The sequence below is a fragment of the Pteropus alecto genome, unplaced genomic scaffold (genome assembly GCF_000325575.1).
Source record: "Pteropus alecto unplaced genomic scaffold, ASM32557v1 scaffold177, whole genome shotgun sequence".
Taxonomy (NCBI): Eukaryota; Metazoa; Chordata; class Mammalia; order Chiroptera; family Pteropodidae; genus Pteropus; species Pteropus alecto.
Window position 1 is genome coordinate 12,523,974 of NW_006442207.1, and position 18,989 is coordinate 12,542,962.

The window sequence follows — 18,989 nt, forward strand, 5'->3', positions numbered from 1 at the left end:
TCAGGCCTTTTGGCTTGTTCCCTCTGCCTCCACACTCTTGCTCCAGATAGCCCAGACCTTGCCTCCTCACATTCTGGAGTCTCTGCTCAATGTCACCTCAATAAACCCATGCCCGACTGCCTCCCTATATAAAAATTGCCATGCCCCCTCTCCCCTACTATTTTGCCCAATCCCCCTCACCTTGTTTTACTTCCCTTTATAGTAATTATTGGTAACAAACATTTACTGATTTATTAGTTGTCACCTATCTCTTCCTTGTTAAATTATCAGCTCCAAGAGGGCAAAAGAGCTTGTCTGTTTTGTTAACCAAAGTATCTCCAACTTTGGAATAGTGTCCAGTATTAGAAGGACCTCGATAACTATTTGTCGAATGAATGAATGAATGAATGAATGAATGAATAAAACAGGCACCATTCCAGGCTCTGAAAAATCAAAGATGACTAATATTTCATGTCCTCCAGGGATGCACAAGCTAGTGGACATGTAAGCTATGAAGCTTGTAACCAGAGTTGGTTAAAATACCAAGTGCTCACTTTGGCTGCACATGTACTAAAAAATTGGAACAATACAGAGAGGATTAGCATGGCCCTTGCATAAGGATGACACATAAATTCATGAAGCATTCCATATATTCTGAAAGAAAACCAATAAAATGCATCTAAAGGCATCAAAAGAAAAAAGAAAAAAAACAAGCAAGAGTGTTTAAGTGCATGGGAGTGTGGTTGACCCAAAGGAACATAAACATGATAGCTATCAATGTCTGAAAGCAGACATTGTCAGCACCAAGCCTGGCACTTTACATGCATCATTTCAGTACTCCCAACACCCACTCTGGAGAAGGTGGAGAGGGGTACACAAAGGAGGCGAGACTCTGGGGCTAGGTAGACAATCAGGCAGAGGGATCAGAAGAGAACTAGGGCCTGGAACCACATGGGCTGCTGAAAGACTTACTCTAAGTATACAATTTTGATGAGTGGAGCTCAGGGCTGCAGTGTTGGGGATGACATTTGGTATGGCTTGAGAGTCCCTGTCTATTAGGCCATGAGCTAGCTGCACGTTTGCATCCCTGCTCATTGTCCTGCAACAGGCACAGACAAGAAGAGTATCTGATGACAACTATCAGGCATCCAGGAATCCACATATCAATTGACTCACTGCCATGTTTTTTTTTTCCAGGTAGACCGGACGTCCACATCACCCTTAATACTCAATTCTTGGTAGCCTACTCTTTCATTCCACTTGTAATTTTGAGACGTTGCCCACCCCGCATCCTATAAGCTGTTGAAAACTATGCCTCATACCACCCCATACATTACTCTCTTCCCGCCTCAATGTAAATAATAAAAAATAACCCATGGCATTGAGCAGATGGGTTCTTTCTCAAGAAATATCCAATTGTTAAAGATCGAGTACAAGGAGAAATAAATATCCCAGTTTGCTGCAGTTGAGAGGAATGAACCACAAAACAATTTAAAAAAAAGAAAATTGGTCACCGGTGGAGGAAACATTCGGACTCCCAGTGCAGAACTCTGGGTTAAGTCCATTGCCAAGTCCCTGCATCATAAATGCCAGGGAGAGGGGACTTTAGAGAAGAAGCCCTGGGCTCTTGAATGTTTCCCTCACTCAGGGATGTGCTTCCCATACACCATGAAGAATATGGTAGAGGCCAAAGCTCTATCCACCAGACTTCTATTTATTTTTAAGAGCTTTCACTGTAGACAGAGTGTCTTGAGTTGTTAAGTTCTCTGCAGCTGGAGGAATTCAGAGAGTGAATATATCCTGCCCCGGAAGGGAAGAAAGCCTTTGGGGTGAAGCTGGAAAGGATAGAATGTTGGGGGAAGAAAGAAGGAAGCTGAAGGAAGAAGGTGATGTTCCTAAGGCCAGCCCCCTGCTGGTCCAGGTCTCTAGCCTCTCCCCTATGAGCCTCCCAACCCTAATTGCCTCTGTGCCACACTCTGGTCTGTTTCCCATTCCCCTTAGCCTTCAGTGAAGTTTCTGGGATCTTAGCCTTGAATCCTAGGCCCTTGACTCAGTACTTGTGCACAGAGTATAGAGAAGGGGCAATCCAAGAGTGCCCTCAATTTTATTCCTCTAACTCAAAAAGACAAGACTCACAGGGTTCTAGAACTGGTACCAGGATCCCAGATTCTAGAGACCACTGTGATTTCTTTTTTATTTTATTAAATTTATTTGGGTGACCTTGGTTAGTAAGATTATGTAAGTTTTAAGTGTACAGTTCTATATCATCTGCATATTGTATTGTGTGTTCACCACCCAAAGTTTGGTAAGAGACTACTGTTTCTAAAGCACTTCTAAGTAAGAGTTGTCCAAAATCATACAGGGAGGTAATCACTTTAGAAGAGGGGTAAAAACGTGGTGGGGTCTGTCCAGGGATACCCAGGGATCCTTTTCCACTTCTCTTTACTCCATGGCCCCAGCAAGGTAGACCTACCGCCTTTCTCTGTAGACCTAGAGCGTTAGGTTGGGGAAGGACAGGTCCTAGACCCTCCGCCCTCTCCCCCACCCTCACCCCGCCCTGGAATTTACAGAAGTCAGAGGTGGGGTAGGGAATCCCCCAGGGGGACAGGTCTGGTCCTGAAAGTGTTCATCGGTTCTCCCCCACCCTCGGATGGGAGAAAATGAAGGTGTCTGAGGAAAGAGCATGGTCACAACGATAGAGTCTGAGTGGGCGGGTGTGAACAGGGCCTGAGGAACCCAGAAATGAGATTAGAACGTGGGGTCTTGACTTGGAGAGAGGGGCCTGGAGCGCTGACTCAGCGGCGTCGCTGCTCGGGGAGTTCCCCGCTACCCCACCCGCCAGGGTGCCCTTTGAAGCCCGGTGGCAGCTTTGATCTGGGGTCTACCGGGCTCTCAGCTGGCCCGGCCAGATGGACTGGGGGAGGGGCGGAGGAGCCGACCAGCCCTCAGGCTTTGCCCTCCCCTGGCCCCCTGCACCCCCACCTGGGCATGGAGACTGTTTCTGGATGTTTCAGGGGGCACCCGAGTCCCGCCCCCACCCCTGCCTTGCAGCTGTTCCCCAGCTGCCCTGCCCCACCCCAAAGACAGCTGGGAGAGAGGCTGGGGGCGGGGAGCAGGGCGCAGCTGCTCGGCTCAGGCTGGGACCCGGGAGGGCAGGGACATGAAAGAGCTCGGGCCGGCGGGGGTGGAGGGCGCAGAAACCCTCCAGCGGTCGCCTCCCGGCGGGCCCCGCACATCTGGGCCACAGGAACCGCTGCCCCCCGTCAGTGGGGTGGGGGAAGAAGCTTTCCCGACACCCAGCCCTTCCCGGAAAGGGGAGTTGTGACCGCCTCTCGGGGAAAGTCGGGAGGGCCACGCCGGGGATGTGAGAGCCGGTATCTCTTAGTGGTTCGCGGATTGAGGCACAGGGTGTGCCTGTGGGTGCGAGAGGTGCCTAAGTGTGCACACCAGTGCAGTGTACGGAAGCACCCCGCTTCCACGCCTTCTCCAGCAGGCCCTGTTTCCTGGGGCAACTCCAGCTCTTTCTGGGCCTCCTCTGTCCCTGGCCCTTTTGGGAGGTGGGTGACAGCTGTTACCACAAAGCCAGGGACAGCTGGGTGGCTGGGGACAGCTGGATGGGGTTAGCTTATCCCTGCATCCAGACTGCCCAGGCACCCCCAGGCCATACTCCAGGCAGCTGGCTGCTTCGCCCACAGCCTGTGTGCCTGAGTGTGTAGTTGTTTGGGGTGGGCTTTCAGAGCTGGGATCTGGGGGAGGGGCCTCAAGCCCATCCCACCCTCAACCTGAGCCACCCTCTATTTCTCAATCTGATTGATGTACCTGGAAAAAGGACCCCTCCCATTAGCTAAAACAAAACTAGGCCAAGTGGGAAAGAAATTGGGCAGCCTTCTGTCTTGGCTTCCAACTCTTGGCACAGATGATGTCTTAGGGTTCCTGACAACTAGAGAAAGGGATGGTGGGACAGGAACAGATGTGAGTGGAGTTAAATGTCTTGTCTGTCCACCAGCACCTGCCCACAGGCATCCCTCCACCCATAGCTGGAGGGCCACTGTGCTCTAGCTCTCTGCCCTGTCTCTTTAGCCTCAAACAGGTGCAGAGGACAAGATGGGGGCAGGCCAGCTGTTGCCATCCTGCTCCTGGCTTTGGCTCCCTAAGTGGGGAAGGGGGAGCAACGAAGCAATGGTCCACCCACCTCATACTGAGTCATTTTCTACTCCCACAGGACGGGACAGAGGTACTTGGCAAAACCAAGACTCGTTTGGTCTGGGCAGCCCAAATGGCCTGATCATGTCCTCTAATTTGTGTCCTTACTTTTTTAAGATGGGTGACTAGGGGTTGGTGAGGCTTGGACCCCTGGCACGGGACTTACACACCGCTCCCTGCCTTGCTCTAGGCTTCTTGCGGTGGGAGGTGCTCAGGCCCTGATTCTACCCAGACAAGGGCAAAGAGAACTAAGCACACAGCAAAATAGTCTCCCTTACTGTATGGAAGCTACTATATGGAAGAGTATAGGCTGCTTTACAATGTAAGTAGATCCTTGCAGTGTTAGGCAACAAACCAAGGATCTTTTTTAAAGGTCAGCTTCCCTGTAAAGAAGGCCCTTGGTGTGCCCCAGCTCCTCCTTCTACCCCAACGGGTCCCTGTGACAAGCAGGACCCTGGACAGTCCCTCATGGCAGCACTTCTCAAAACCCGGGATGTCTCAGAATTACTGGGGAGTAAAAAAATGCAGATTCCTGGGCCCTCATTGATTTCCACTGAGCCTAAGTGGGGCTCCAGGGATCAGCCCTTTTAATAAGCTCCCAACATGCTTTGAGAAGCTCTGCCAAAGGGGGTGTGGGTAGGATGTATTTTTCACCTTACTATCCTACTTCCATGCCTCCCAGAGCCAAAGATTTTCCTGCCTACTCTTCCTCCATGATTAAGGGCTAGGGCCCGAGTCACCAAAGGAAACATGGAACTGAGTAACCCCACCCTCCCAGTGGGGGCCAAGGCCCAATTAGACTAAATTCCAAGAAGACAGGGTCTGCTTTGCTTTTATGCCCAGTGACTTGCACAGTGCCTGGCACTTAGCATGTGCTCGTTAAATATTTGTGGACTGAAAGAGGTAAACTTTGCGAGATTCATAAAGATATTTCTTCCTTTGTCTGTCCTAAGACCATGTTGCTCAGACAAGCCAAGGCCCATGCAGGGGGCTGGGCCTGGGAGACCCTCAGCAAGTATATGTCAGATGAACCTAGGGCTGAGCGTAGATGTAGTTAGTGCCTTATGAATTGACACTCAGCTCAGGGTCCTGGAACAGGCTAGACCCAGGAGAGAATGAAAGCAAGGAGGGCAGGGGCTTTCATCCCAGAAGGCCCATCCCCACACCAGGCCTGGGGGAGTTGGGGTAAGAGGCGAGGCAGGGAGTGGGACTGCGCCATTATGTTTATTAGAAGGTCGGATTTCGGTGTGTGCTCTAGACAGATTACAGAATAAATACCTGCGCCTTGATAACAGGAAGTCCACAATTCATACAAAGTGCTCACTACAGGAAGTTGCTGTGTCAAACTCCAGGCAAGGACCCAACTGGGGGCAGCCCCTCCTCCCCCTCAACAAGGGCTGACCTCAACAAGGGCTGTGCTATGGATTTTTATTTTATTATTTCTTTTATTTCTCTTTATTATTATTAATATTATTATTATTTGCTTTTTCTGTGGTCACTATCATTGGCAAAGTTCCTTTTCCCCTTTCCTGGACATGGGGTTCCTGTCTGTAAAATTCCACTCTGAGGCTGAAGGTGCCAAAAGCTGCTTGAGAAGTGGCCATTGAACTCCGTCTGGGAGGATGGTGAAAAGAAAGCAGGAGAAATCATTCTTGGTTTTAAAAAAATTAAAAAACAAAAACCCCACAATCTATAGGTCATTCCTTACTCAGTCTGTGATCAAACTGCCCAAAAGAAAAACAAGAGAAGCAGGCCAGTGGGCACTGGTCTTTCCTCCCAGGGCTAGGTGAAGAGGGTTTCCCCCAACCCCCAAGGCATTAGGGGAAGCTGAGGCTCCTTCCAGCCATGGGAATGGGAAGGGGAAGGAGTGGAAGAAAAAAGGAGAGACAGAGAAAGAGCTCAGCGCCTTGAGGTAGACGCATTCCCAGCTCCAGGGCCACCTGCGGCCCCCGTCCAGGCTAGCTCCCACTGTCACCTCTGCGTCCAAGAGATTCATAAAAAAAAAAAAAAAGCCCAAACAAAACAAAATCCAAAAGGACAAGACTTGGGGGAATGAAAGAGGAAGGGAGGGAGGACAGGAAAGTATAAGGGCAGGTCTCTGGATGCATAATTCCCGAGCCACTGGGGGCTAGGGGGGAAGACTCCCCAGTGCCCCGCCGCCTGCGTGGCGTTAGCTCGTCACGTAGTGTTTGGTGGACGGCTGCCCATACACCCTGTAGAAATCCTGGTGGCCAGGCTGCTGGGAGGCGTCGAGCCAGTCTCTGACCGCCAGGCCAGGAAGGGACTGGGGGACGGAGGGTGTGGGCGGGAGCGGGTGTGAGTACTCCTGTGAGGGCACTGTCCAGGGGAAATGGCCGGAGCGGGGGTAGGGCTGGTGGCCGCCATGGTTGGCCACGGAAGAACAGTAACAGTTGTCCACAGAACAGACGAGAATCTTGCGGCTGCCATACTGGGGGAGCATAGGCTGCTGGGCAGCGGAGCCATTAGGATACTGCGATGGGGGGAACACAGGACTTGAGTGCACTGGTTGGGCGCCACCCGGCAGAGCCACCAAGTGCTGCGTGGAGCTGCAGGGCCCCAGGGGCTGCCCTGACTGGCCCTCGCTGCTGGCTGCGCCTGCTGCCCCATACTGGCTGCCCACGGGGCCTGATGACGTCTCTAGGAAACTGGCCTCAGGGAAGGCCGTTGAGTGCTTGCGCTTTTCTGCCCCAGAGCTGCTCACGCCGCAAGGGTAGAGGGGGACGCTCTGCAGGAAGGGCACCGGTGTGCTGAAGGGGCCTGTGGAGAGTTTGGGGCAAAAGTTGCTGAAGTTCCCACCCAAGCAACCCAGGCCTCCTCTCCCATGGGGACCTTCTTCATCTATTGGGCCAAGCCAAGGTCCCACAGCTAGAAGTGGCAAAGCCAGGATATGAAGAAAGGTCTTCCTGACTAGGCCACACTGCCTCTCAGAGGGAAGGCTCTGGCATTTACCCCTGCCCGAAGGGCTCTCTCCCCTCCACTGAAGACCCCACACTCACCTTCTAGCATCTTCCTCAGCTGCTTCTCCTTCTTGGCCACCTCGTTCAGAAAGAGCTTGGAGTTCAAGTGGCCAATCTTAGGGGGAGAAAGGCTGCTGCCCGTGCAGGTCTGAGTCCTGGGGGCAGTGGACGGGGCATCTGCTGTGAGGAGGTATCACCAGTGAGCCCGCCCTACCTCCCCGCCGTGGGCCTGGCCCTCCCCATCCTCCTGAGATGTGTTCCCTGAGCGCTGGTGGCCATCTGCTCACCTGTCCATTAGGATTTTCACAGACTTGGTGTTCTAGGGGGAGAGAAAATGTTGTCAGTGGAAAAGGCAGCATGAGAGAGGGAAAGATGAAAGCCACTCCATCCTCCCTCTCCCCAGGCAAGGCTGACCCTATGATTCTGGCCAGAGTGTGACTGGGGTGGTGGGGGTAGTGGTGGTATCTCCAGTTTTAGAAGATAAGAATAGCTAACATTTACTAAACACTTATTACATGACAGACAACAGTGTAAATGCTTTTTATACATCCATCGTCTCATCTACACAACTACCCTAGGAGAAAGGTTCTGCAGATAGCAGATTTCATAAGGGAAATATATTACATATCATCCCCAGTAGGCACCATAATCCAATACATCCATGTTTCTATAGCAAAATGTTTGAATATTTGTACCAAGCAAGATAAAGATCTTAAATTGCCAACATTCAATTTTTGCCAAATTTTAAAACTCTCTGCAAACTCAAAAAAAAATTCAGAATTTTTTTGAGTTTGCAGAGAGTTTTAAAATTTGGAATTGAGGATAAAGGATAGTAGAGCTGTATTATCAAACCCATTTTGTAGGTGAGGAAACTAAGGCATAGGGAACATATATGATTTGCCCAAGGTCACGAAGCTAGAAAGAACAGGTGATTTTAAAGCTCTGTGAGCACACTGGTGGGGCAATTTGGTTGGGGAGCAAAGAACTGCAGACTCCAATTTAGGAATGCTCCTGGGTACAACCAGCAGGTCCTGAGCCCAGCCCACCTTCATGAAGCTGACATCCTCCGTCTTGTCGAAGAGTAGCTGCAAGGAGCCCAGCAACTTCTTGGCCTCCTGCATGCGCTCCCCGAGGTGCAGCGCCTGCGCTGCGTTCTCACTGCAGAACTTGGCCTGGGCCTTGTCCAGAACTTCCACCGTCTGCCGCAGGTCCTCATCCAGCAGCTGGTGCAGCTTATCATACTGCAGCCGTACTTCCTCCTTCAGTTGGCTCACCTTCTCCTGCAGGCACAAGAGGTAAGAGTGTGCAGGCAAGTGAGCACTGGTGACCTCTGGCTGCTGCTCCTGCCTGTCTCACATCCTGGATGATGGAGTCTGGGACCCCAAACTCCCAGGCTGCCCAGGGCTCCCGAGGGCAAGGTCTGACCTGCCAATTCCCTGCTGCTTGCATAAGGCTCTGTGCCAAGTACCCCTGGCACCAGTGGGGCTCATCTATGAACAGCTCATTAAATGACTGACCAAGGGGTTCTGGCACAGAGCCGATCATGCAATAGATCCTACTCCAAGTAAGGAACTAGCCCAAGGCCCTGCACCCAAGCCACCCTCACCCCATACCATAAGCTTGGGCTTAGCTACCTCCACCAGGCGCTTGTCTGACTCGAGTTTGTACAGCTGGTCCTCAATGTCCTGCTCTCGCTCCTCCAGCCGGTCCTGCTGCTTCATCAGCATCTTCTGCAGGGACAGTTGGGGCAGGGGCATCAGAAGGGGCCATAGCTCTACCCATTACCAAGCATAGGTGAGCACCATCCTTCCTTCTATAAAACACTCTCATCCTATAGATCCTCTGACCCAAATGACCTAAAATTTCTGCCATCCAGCCCCTTCCGGGCCCCGTGCAATCCCAGGGGCCTGGTTGGTGACAGCTGTCTGGCCAGCCTGTTCCCAGGAACAAAAAGCCTGGAATAGCTTCTCACACACATCTAAACCATGAGCTTTCTGAGGGCAGGGTCAGACCAGCCTCTGTTTTAACAAATCCCGCCCCCACCCCCGCCCCCGCTGCCCAGACTAATCTAATCGCCCTAGTAATGTTATGAGGTAAGTACTATTATTACTCTCATTCCAGAGAACAGGAAACCAGAGAAGTTAAGTAATTCATCCAAAGTGCACAGCTAGTAAGTGGCAGAGCTGGGATACAAACCTAGGCGATCTAGCAGTAGGGTCTATTCTTATCCATGCTGCCTCTCTCTGGAGAGCCCTGTCTTGGAGATAAGTACCTAAGATGCAGAGGATCAAACAAACTTCCAAGGTCATATAGGCCCTGTGGCCCAGGACAGAGATCTCACTCTATACTTGGAAGCATCAAGCCAGCCATCTCAACCCTTGTTCTTGATGCTGAGAGCTAGGCCTCTGAAGTCCTTGCTAGCTCCCTCAGCCCCTCAGTTGGACCGAGGTGGAAAGGAGACTCTGGCTCTCCTAAGATCCAAGGCCAGTCTGCTGGAAGGTGCTGAACCAAGCTGCTCATCTCAGCCCTTAATCTCTCATCTCTACAACCTCTATCCTCCCAGCCCTGCCCATCCTGGCTGCTCCATCCATCATGTCATCCCCCTCTGGCCTGACACACCTCGGCAAATAGGGTCTTGTCCCTGCTCTAGAACCCTCAGTGACTTCCTCCTTTCAAACATTTTGGCATGGTAATGAAGGCTCTCTTAAGACCTGACTCGCTCAGCCAGGTGGGCTAGTATCTTGCCCCAATTTTAACTCTTCTGCAGGCCGCAATGCCTCCTCCTCCTCCTTATCTATCCTTCAAGGCTCAACTTGAGGCCCTACTTTTCTAGGAAACTCTTCATGGCCCCTGCTCAGAGTATGTGCAGATCTCTCCCTATCCTGGCCATGCAGTGGGGCTGTCACATTCTTCCCTCCCTCTATAGCTGTGCTGTCCAATACACGATAGCCAATAGTCACACGTGACTATTTAAATTTAAGTTAATTAACAATACATTAAATTAAACATCAGTTCTTCAGTTGCATCAGCCTCAGTTTAAGCGCTCAATAGCTGCATAGAGCTAGTGGCTAATGTACTAAACATTATAGATACAAAATATACCATCACCCCAGAAATATCTATGGGACACACTATTTTCTAGTCTGTCTCACAAACCATGGTTTGCTCTCCTTACAACCCTCAAGGCTTCTTGAAAATAGAGCTTTGCTGCTGTCTTTTTCCACTTCCCTTCTCGGCTAGGCCACACAAAGGCCCCAGCACCCTACAAATGCATAACATGTTTACTGAATAAACTCATGGGTTTTGCACACAAAATAAGATTTGCAAAGCAAACTGCACAGAGCCTAGCTCACAGTGTCTGTTCAATAAGAAATTCTTACGTTTCTTCCTCTGTGTGGGCCACGGAGTGACCTTCAAGTTTGACCCCATGACCTCCAGTCCCACATACCCAGCTGGCTTCTGAAGCTGCCACCAGTCCCTTTCTCACTCGCCCAATCCATTTTACATATAGGGAAACGAAGGCCAGTAAGAGAGTTCAGTGACCACATTTTGTGTTGGTGGCTACCCTGGAAACAAAAAACCAGGACTCTGGGGAGAGGAGGAGGTGGGGGTCAGGCTGTCAGATTCTAAGCTGCAGAACCCGGGGCAAACCGCTCCCCCAACTACCTGACCTTTCAGTGACCCAGGACTGGACCTCTAAAAACCAGCACCAGGATACCCTGTCCTTCCAGCAGGCTCCCATCCCAGCCCAACATGCACAGGGGTCTCTTGCCAACCTGAGAGTCAGCACCTGTGAAGAAACACTGCTGGGTGGGGGGCAGGAAGAGAGGTAATCACACATCCTCTCTGCCTGTGAAACTGCCCAAAGTCGTGTGAAGAGGGCAGGCAGCCCCCGGAATTACTGCCCAGATACATGTGTACAAATGCACAGACACATAAGCACACATCGCCACCAGGGCCCTGAGAACACCTCATGCACACTTTTGCACACAGCCACACATATGCTTGCTCCCAAAGCTCTGCACAGTAAAGGCTGGGCCTGCTGAAGGCCCTAGACAACTGAGGGAAGCCTGCATGGAGGTGAGGTGGACAGGACCCTTCTTTAGGGACATTAGCACTTTTTACCTCCCCTGTAACAAACGGCCCTCAAATTTTTGCCTGCTTGGTGCCTCCTAGCTATACTCAGGAGCACAGGGCCCTCTTCAATGCATTTCAGACTCTAGGCCACTCTTGCCTCCCCGTGCCCGGGATATCTGAAAACCAGGCCCCATGTACGCCCACACATTTATGTACTGCAGTCTTCCTGCCCAACTGCTTCTCATGACCAAACCCACCAGGATCGGATTAGGGGGATGCTAAGTCCCAGGTGAGGAGCAGAAGAAAGGCAGCTCCAGGCAGATTCCCAGCCCAGTTTCCTTCAGAGGATAAGAATGGGGCTGCTCCACTCCCACCCTCTAGACCAGGGGGAGGTCCCTCCCCACCCCCCTGAAATGCTTCAGGGAGTTTATGGCTGACTCTTCAGGGCAGAGCCAAGGGAGGTACCTCCTGTCCAGTTTTTGTGGGGGTGGGGTGGGGAAGGGCTCAGCCCTTTCTCTCTTCTTCTAGGCTTTTCTCAGAGCCTGTTCTGGCAGCATCTTCCCTTAGCTTCATGGTCCCAGGTCCTAGTTCCTGCTTACTCAGAGCCCTCCGGAGCTGGAAGCCCAGGCCAGGCCTAGCAAAGGCAGTACCACACTTCCTAGCAGGTAGCTGGGTTTCGTTTCCCCTCTCGTAGGTCAGAGGCCGTTGGGCTGCCGTCTCTGCTGCAGGTATAGGGCATCAGCATGAATGAGAAGGAAACTGGAAAGGGGCTGACAGCCAAAGAGGGCTGGGAGGTGGCCCACACTGGCCAGCTCACCTTTTCAAGGACTGCCCTCCCCTGGGGCCAGGTGACCTTAATCCTGACACATATAACATCTGGAGAAAAGCAGGGAACTATCCAGCTGCTGCCCCTTCATTATCCCTCACCTTGGTTTCAGTTTGCCCCAAATGACTGCATCAGGTTGCTGAGAAGCTGCAAGATGAAGAACAGAGGAAGGAAGGCCTGGATCCCTCCCCATTACCAGCAGCCTCCTTTCCATCCCGACCCCCCAGGGAATTGTTGAGAGTTGAGGCCCCATTTCTCACTTAGAAAAAACCCACGGCTGAGAGATAGGACCAGATTTTCCAGCTTGATTAAGAGCAAGGGCTCTCAATCAGAGTTGGGGGGCACTTTACAAACTGCTCCTGGCCCACAGTAAGTCACCTGGACTGTGGCACAGCTCAAGTGTGCAGGAGCGGAGTGGGGAACCATGGTTTAGACTAGAAGCACCTGAGGGACCAAGCCTCACTCAGCACTCCTGACCCAGATGGGACCTGCTCACTCCTGTCCCTGTCCCTGATCCTTAGGACCTAAGGTCTTCCATGGTTTGCTCCTGGGTCTGTGAGGGCAAAAGCATCCAGACTTGGGAACACTCCATTCCCATTTCTCCAAGGCACATCCTGCTCCTCATACCTGTCCCCCAGTGTGCTACACCATGCCTTGAGCTGCTCCCTCTAACGCCCCTCCCCACCTGGAGAGGGGGCAATTGTAAGCCCCTTATTTTCCTGCCCTGGAAAAGACTCATGTCCCTCTGGAGCATGACTGACCAGACCCAGCTGGCATTTTTGATGCCAGACTGGCCTGGGCAGATGGGTGAGGCCATGGGGACTCTAGGCTATATAAAGTTAATAAATAATAATAAAACCTACAACTCAACCTTGAAGAGAAGCAAGGTCAGGAGGGAACAGGGCCCCAGAGGCTGGGCCAGAAGCAGGCTTGAGGTTTTCAGACAAGGCCAGGGCTTGGTCCAGTAGCCCCTGTGGTTTGTGAGTGGGGGGTAGGAAGAGGGAGCTAAACTGCTGGAGCACCTCTTCCTGCTCAGACCTCTGCCCAGGTGACTTTCATACCAGCTCCAGCTCTGGCTGTAGCCGCTGCCCCAGAGCTACCCTATGCTAATCTTCCCAACCACCAAACCTACCCCCGACTCTCCTATTTAAGCCTTCATCCCAGGAGTACATTAGCCTCTTCTCTCTCTGGGCCACAGCACTCTCCCCTTGTCTCCCAGCGGCTTCTGCCTGCCCTACATGCCCCTTTCTGTGCCTCAGTTCCCACCTTGGGCTACCTTTTGAACCCCCAGGCTGGGGCAACCACAAACCCAGAGAGAAGAGGCTACAGGGCAGGAGCAAGGAGAGAGGCAGCACCTGGGAGGCAAGCCCGGCAGATCCCAGAGAGGGTTTCCCAGCTGCAGAGTTGAATTAGCTTTTGCCATGCAGAGAGCAGCGCTCTGGGGCAGCAGAACAAAGAGGCGAGAGAGAAAGCCCCCCTTTGTCTGGGTTTGAATGCCAGGCCAGCCGGGATGGAAGGCTTTCCCAGAGCCAGGGATGAGGCCAACCAGGCCTGCCTGCTCAGTCCAGGGCAGGGGCTCAAGCCAGGCTCACCTTCTTCCTATGCCCAACCAGAGTGCCCCAAAAACAGCATCACAGGATCCATCTAGGCTGCTAGCGTGGATATCGCCACAGGCAACGAGCTCACGCTAAGGTGAATCTCATCTTCCCCTTCCCCCACGACACTCACCCAACCAGGTGAGAAAGTTGCACAAGACTCAACCACCAACTACTGCCTGAGCAGGCAGTCATCCTGGCATATTCATGCTGACAGTCATGCACGCACATTCAACTTAACCTCACAGATGTGCAGCAGGTAGGGCACGCAGACACTCTCCTCTCTCACAAACACACACTTGTACATCTTTCTGACCCCACACCACAAGAGACACATAACTACATAATTAAGTCACCCGCTCACATTGTACCTTCTCTGAGATACACACGTGGGATAAAAAATTAGTCACATGCGAGATACACAAACAGACATGCTGGCTACACACACACCTGCAGACTGACATGGATGCATAGCCACCCAGAGCTGCAGGAGGCAGAGGAATCAATAGGGCGTGCATGACAGGCGCCGGGCTGTGTCAGCAGTATCTTGGGGTAGAGGTGGAGGGGGGGGCTGGGCCTCTGCTTGAGGTTCATCTCTGCCTGGGGCCCAGGGAGGAAGGCCAAGCCAAGCCCCTCTTCTGCACAGGTTCAGGATGGTCAAGGAAGGGGCAGCTATATGACCCTCGCACCTCACATGCATATAGCCTAAGACCTCAGGAGTATGGTGGGAGGAGGGCTCTGTATTGTCTGAGTGGGTTAGGCCAGGGCAGCCATCACTCCCACAGCCTCCCTGAGACAGACACATGGGGTGCAGACCTGTGCAACCCCTCTAGCAAAGGACAATGTGAACAGCAGGGTAATCTCATCCCCACCAGCTTCAAACCGCAAACTGGCTCAAGCAGTGGAATCCCCTCAGCAGAGATCATCTCTTTTCAACTCTAAACCTCCAAGGCTGCAAGGAACAGGGTCCCAGTAACATTTACAGCCTTCACCAGGAGTCCTAGGAAGGACATGGAGGCACAACTATGACCTAAACACACACATCCTGCATAGCCCCTCACACACATAATTAGGCCTTATCGTGGGTCATCTTGCCATGTTAAGGGAGGTCATGAGACAGGGGTGCTCCCAGATCATACCAGTCCCCCATAGCTCAGATAAACTCCTAAACTGAGGACTGGATGATGGTATGAACCCCTAAAGCTGCCAGGCCTGAGCCCACCTGGATGTCCTAATCTTGGGCCCTTAGCTTTCCCCAGCCCCAAGGGAGAACTTATTTGGGTCTAGGCATGTCCCAGAAAGTGGTCTCTGGAGCCCACCTAGTGGGCATCCAGGCATCAGGGCAATGTGGTCTACACACTGGCTTCCCAAGGGCAGTGTGGGACAAAAGACTTCACAGGCCTGACTCTGAGACCCCACTGTTAGTCCCTGCTTGCAAAAAAATCCAGTACATTGGTCCATGCACATGTGAATGCTTTTGAGTAAGTGAGTGGGGGCCGCCAGGGAGAGGTTTTCTATTTCTAGCAGATAGGGCATTTCAGCAGCTGCCCTCTCCCTTCCCCCGGGAGGACAGAAGAGGAAGCACAAGAAGTAGAGCTATATTTTAAGGCATAAGCCAGGTCTCCAAGCTTTTGCTCCTATATCGGGGAGAATTCTGTTGCCCTCATCCTCTGCCCCAGCAGAGGCCTTTTAAGACAGACTCCTAAGGGAAAAAGAGGCCCAGGAAAGGGCTCTTCCCCTGGCTGGCCTAGAGAAGATGGAGAATGTAATGGGTTCTTCTATCAGGTTCCCCAAGGCTCACACCCTCCCCGAAGATGGGTCTCCCCGCCTTCCCCCACATTCAGTAAGTCCAGCTCACACTGAGTGGTGCCGGGCTATTAAAGGGTTTCCAACTCCAGCGCCCTGGGGTACCAAAGAGAATCCTGGGGGCCTAGAGTAGGGGAGTTTGGACGGGGATGAGACTCAGGCTGGGGGGCACAGATGCTGAGCAAACAGAATTGCACATCTGGTTCTGAGGCAACCCACTACTTCTGTGCCTTCCCACACCAGAAACAGGAACGAACACATGAACACGAACACACACACACACACACTCACACACACACTCATTAGCACCCACAAAGTTCAGTGCCTGTTTCCATCCAGTTCCTCCCACAAGCCAGGGATCAGGGACTTGCTGGTAAGGGGTACACTCTGCATGTATGTGACACCCCTCCCACTGCACAACTGGGAGACAGGTGCATTTGAGGGCAAAGCAGACAGCCTCAAAAACTCAAACACAGACACACATCTAGAGATACCTCCTACTACCAAGTCAGGTACAATTTTGTTCTTCCACCACCAAGATGAAAGACACCCTTAGCACTCGGACACAGCTAAGAGCAAATCCTTGGGTGCCGGCACACATACCCTCATCACCCTGGTTGCTGTCCCTTCCTCTGTTCCTTTCAGCCACATCTCCATCTTTACCCTCCTCTCACTTTCCACTGCCAATCCCAGGGCTGAGAACTGGACAGCCTCCTTTCTCCTGCCTCTGCCCTTTTCCCAGCCTCCACCCCCAGGCCTTCCATCTTTATTAATAGCAGCAGCTACCCAATACTGGAGAAAGTCTGGGCTCTGCCTGTCCTGGTGGAGGACAGAGGCCACCAGGGGCTCACCTGCTTCCCCTAGGCTTCTGCCTTTTCTAATCCTTGTGTCTGTGCACAAGGAGGCAGGGGAGGTATGGCTCCTCTCTCCATCCCCTACACTTCCTTTAAGAAACCAGAGGACTTATCCTGGTACAAAAACCCAGAGCTAGCCCATCCAATTGGAAACTAATTATACAGCAAATTGTATCTGCTGTCCCTGCCCTCGGCCTGTGGCGGCCCTCCTGCCTTTTGTTAGTTGTGTGTGTATGTTTTTTAATTGCTAAACAGTGACTCATTCCGACTGGTCCCCCCACAGGAAACGGCCACCATCTACAACTGTCCCCCTGCTCAGAGCTTCCTCATACCCAAGCTCTCCACTGGCCTCCACTAGCCTCCAGGGGCCCCCACCCAGAAACATTCCCAGTCCTAAGAAAGCTCAACCTTACCCCCAGGCCCCAAACTGGGGCTTCTAAGATGGCTCAGACAGACTCAGGCCAACCCCTTCCTTCTAGTATGACTCAACCCTGAAAGCCAGGGGACCAGGGAGGGACCTAGGAGGAGCCCCCTCACAGAAAGGGACGGAAAGGGACGGAAAGGGACGGAAGTATTGCCTCAGTCCAGCTCCAAAGCCAAGCTCAGAGGCCTGAGGGGGAAGGCGGTTTTGACATTGGCTGCTGCTACAGGGTGTATACAATGGGAGGGGATGCGGTTCTGGTTCCGTAATCACTCAGCCGGCAGCCCAGGGGAGCCAGCTGCCTGAAACCAGATTGCAAGGCGGCTCAACCTTAAACCCACAGGATTCTTTTTCTGTCTTCCACTTCCCCTCCCCAAATGTGGGAGGGCTGTGATAGAGGGCTGGGCTGGGAGCAAAGGGCTCAGGGTGAAGACACATACTTTAAGGTTTGTTCATGCAGACGCGTGCAACACACACAAGCACACAGAGGGAAGTGATTCTCACACATGGAGAGTGGGCGATTGGGAATAATCCCAAAGGCAGAGGCACTGTCCGGTGACACCACTGGCTGTCCAGGCCTTGTCTATATAGATACCCCAAGTTCTGCTCTCCCTCCGGAAGCTTCCTTTCACCCCCCAATGTGTTTCCAATAGGGCTTGAAACTAACATGGCTGCTTTTGTTTACTTCCTCATTGGTATGCCAGCATCATGGATCATGTCAGCCACAGCAGCGGCACCAGGACACTCATTACATAAACAGCAGCTGGAGAAGCAGAACCTGGGTCACTGCCTTGGTGACTTCCCATTGGGCCTACAGAAACAAGGCTGGGGGAGGAAGCTATGCGCAAAACGGAAAAGCAACACCCAAAGTCTACCCCTGACAGCCCCACACCTCAATTCTATAAATGACTCACAAGATGGACTCTATGAGCACAGGTGCAGGAATGTATCAGAAACCCTTCTTCCCAGGACCTTGCCCTCAAACTTTAAGAGTATTAGACTTTGGAAGGGGGCTTCTGGCATGATGTCACAAGAGTCAGCCTGTCCGGATGGGTGGTCCCCAGGCGGTAGGGATTGGTGTGTATAGGGTACTTGCCCGGATCTCATTCCTTCGAATCTCCACGTCGCACACCGAGTGTCCCTGATGCGCACCGCTGTAGTAGCAGCAGTACTGGCACACGGCCACCTGCTCGGCCTCGCAGTGGTAGAGGCGGTAGGCGTTGTGCTGCGGGCAGCTCCAGGCCCGCACGTCGTCCGCCTCCACCAGGAGGTGCCCGCGGGCGGTGGAGGGCTGCTGCAGGTGCGTCTGCACGTGGGACTGGCAGCAGGGCGCCTCGCAGCGCAGGCAGACCTTCTGTGCGGGCAGAGGGGGGCCTCGGCGGCAGAACACGCAGTGCAGCGCCGTGGGAGGCTTTTCCACGTGCAGGGCGTTGAACTTCTCCACGATGTTGGTGAGCTTCAGATTCTTCTCCAGGCCCGGCTTCTGGTTGTAGGCCTGGTTGCACTCCGGGCAGCGCACCAGGCCGCTGTCCTTGGCCCATGCCTCACCGATGCATCCCCGACAGAAGTTGTGTTTGCACGGCAATTGCACCGGCTCCACGAAGACATGCAGGCAAATGGGGCAGATGAGTTCCTCCTCGAAGCAGTTCTTCCAATTTTCCGCCATGGCTGAGGGCAGGTGGCCGGGGCAGGCTTCCCCAATTCCCCAACCCTGGGGGTCGGGCCGGTGCCGCTGTAGGCCTACCGAGCCCCGAACTTCGGCCCTAGGCAGCCCCGACAGTCGCTCAGTCACCAGCGCCTTCCGCGCGCCCGCCCCCCGGAGGAGGGAGCCTCGGTCCTCACGCCGCGCGCGCAGCCGGCTGCGTCTCTTCCTCCTCCCCAGCGCCTAGCGGGAGGCGGTGGACTGCGCCAGGGCCGCGGCCGGGGCACCAGCCCTGGAAGGGAGCGCCGGGGTCCAAATTCCATATAAGAGGCCGCCTCCCGTCTGCGCGGCTAGGGCAGAGCCCGGGAACCGCACACTTCCTCTAGCGACGACGGAGGCGGCAATGGTGGCACTCTCCCAGCTCGCCGGCGCCGCGCTTCCCTCGCCTCGTCTGGGGTCCGAGGACCAGGGAAGCGAGTGCGGCCGCACCGAGGGTTGCTAGATCCGGACCAGGCGGGCGGGGCGAGCCAGCGGTCCCTGGGCGATGGCGCCGGTGCTCCCCGGCTGGCCGGCCGTCTGCGGGTGCGGGCTGCTGGGCGCAGGCGGGC

General features: G+C 53.4%; 1 protein-coding gene and 1 non-coding gene across 2 annotated transcripts; one reads left to right on the forward strand and one right to left on the reverse strand.

Moving 5' to 3' along the window:
* Window positions 1-525: 525 nt before the first annotated feature.
* LOC112470188 lies at window positions 526-634 on the forward strand. Its single transcript, XR_003042877.1, has one exon. It is a non-coding gene; the product is annotated as a U6 spliceosomal RNA (small nuclear RNA).
* A 4,753-nt stretch (window positions 635-5,387) lies between these two features.
* Window positions 5,388-18,983, reverse strand: TRIM8 (tripartite motif containing 8). The gene is made up of 6 exons (XM_006920902.2): window positions 17,836-18,983; window positions 8,795-8,890; window positions 8,207-8,440; window positions 7,448-7,479; window positions 7,200-7,315; window positions 5,388-6,960 (listed from the first exon to the last, which is right to left on the reverse strand). Exons 1-6 carry the CDS (start codon window positions 18,403-18,405, stop codon window positions 6,353-6,355), a joined length of 1,656 nt encoding a protein of 551 aa, XP_006920964.1. The 5' UTR covers window positions 18,406-18,983; the 3' UTR covers window positions 5,388-6,352.
* Window positions 18,984-18,989: the final 6 nt, after the last annotated feature.

Coding starts and splice junctions, on each gene's coding strand:
- TRIM8 (XM_006920902.2), bottom strand. CDS start 18,405: ATGGCGGAAAATTGGAAGAACTGCTTCGAGGAGGAACTCATCTGCCCC. Junction 8,441..8,794: donor CAGACAAGCGCCTGGTGGAG/GTAGCTAAGCCC, acceptor TTGTGCCTGCAG/GAGAAGGTGAGCCAACTGAA. Junction 7,316..7,447: donor GTGAAAATCCTAATGGACAG/GTGAGCAGATGG, acceptor CACTGCCCCCAG/GACTCAGACCTGCACGGGCA.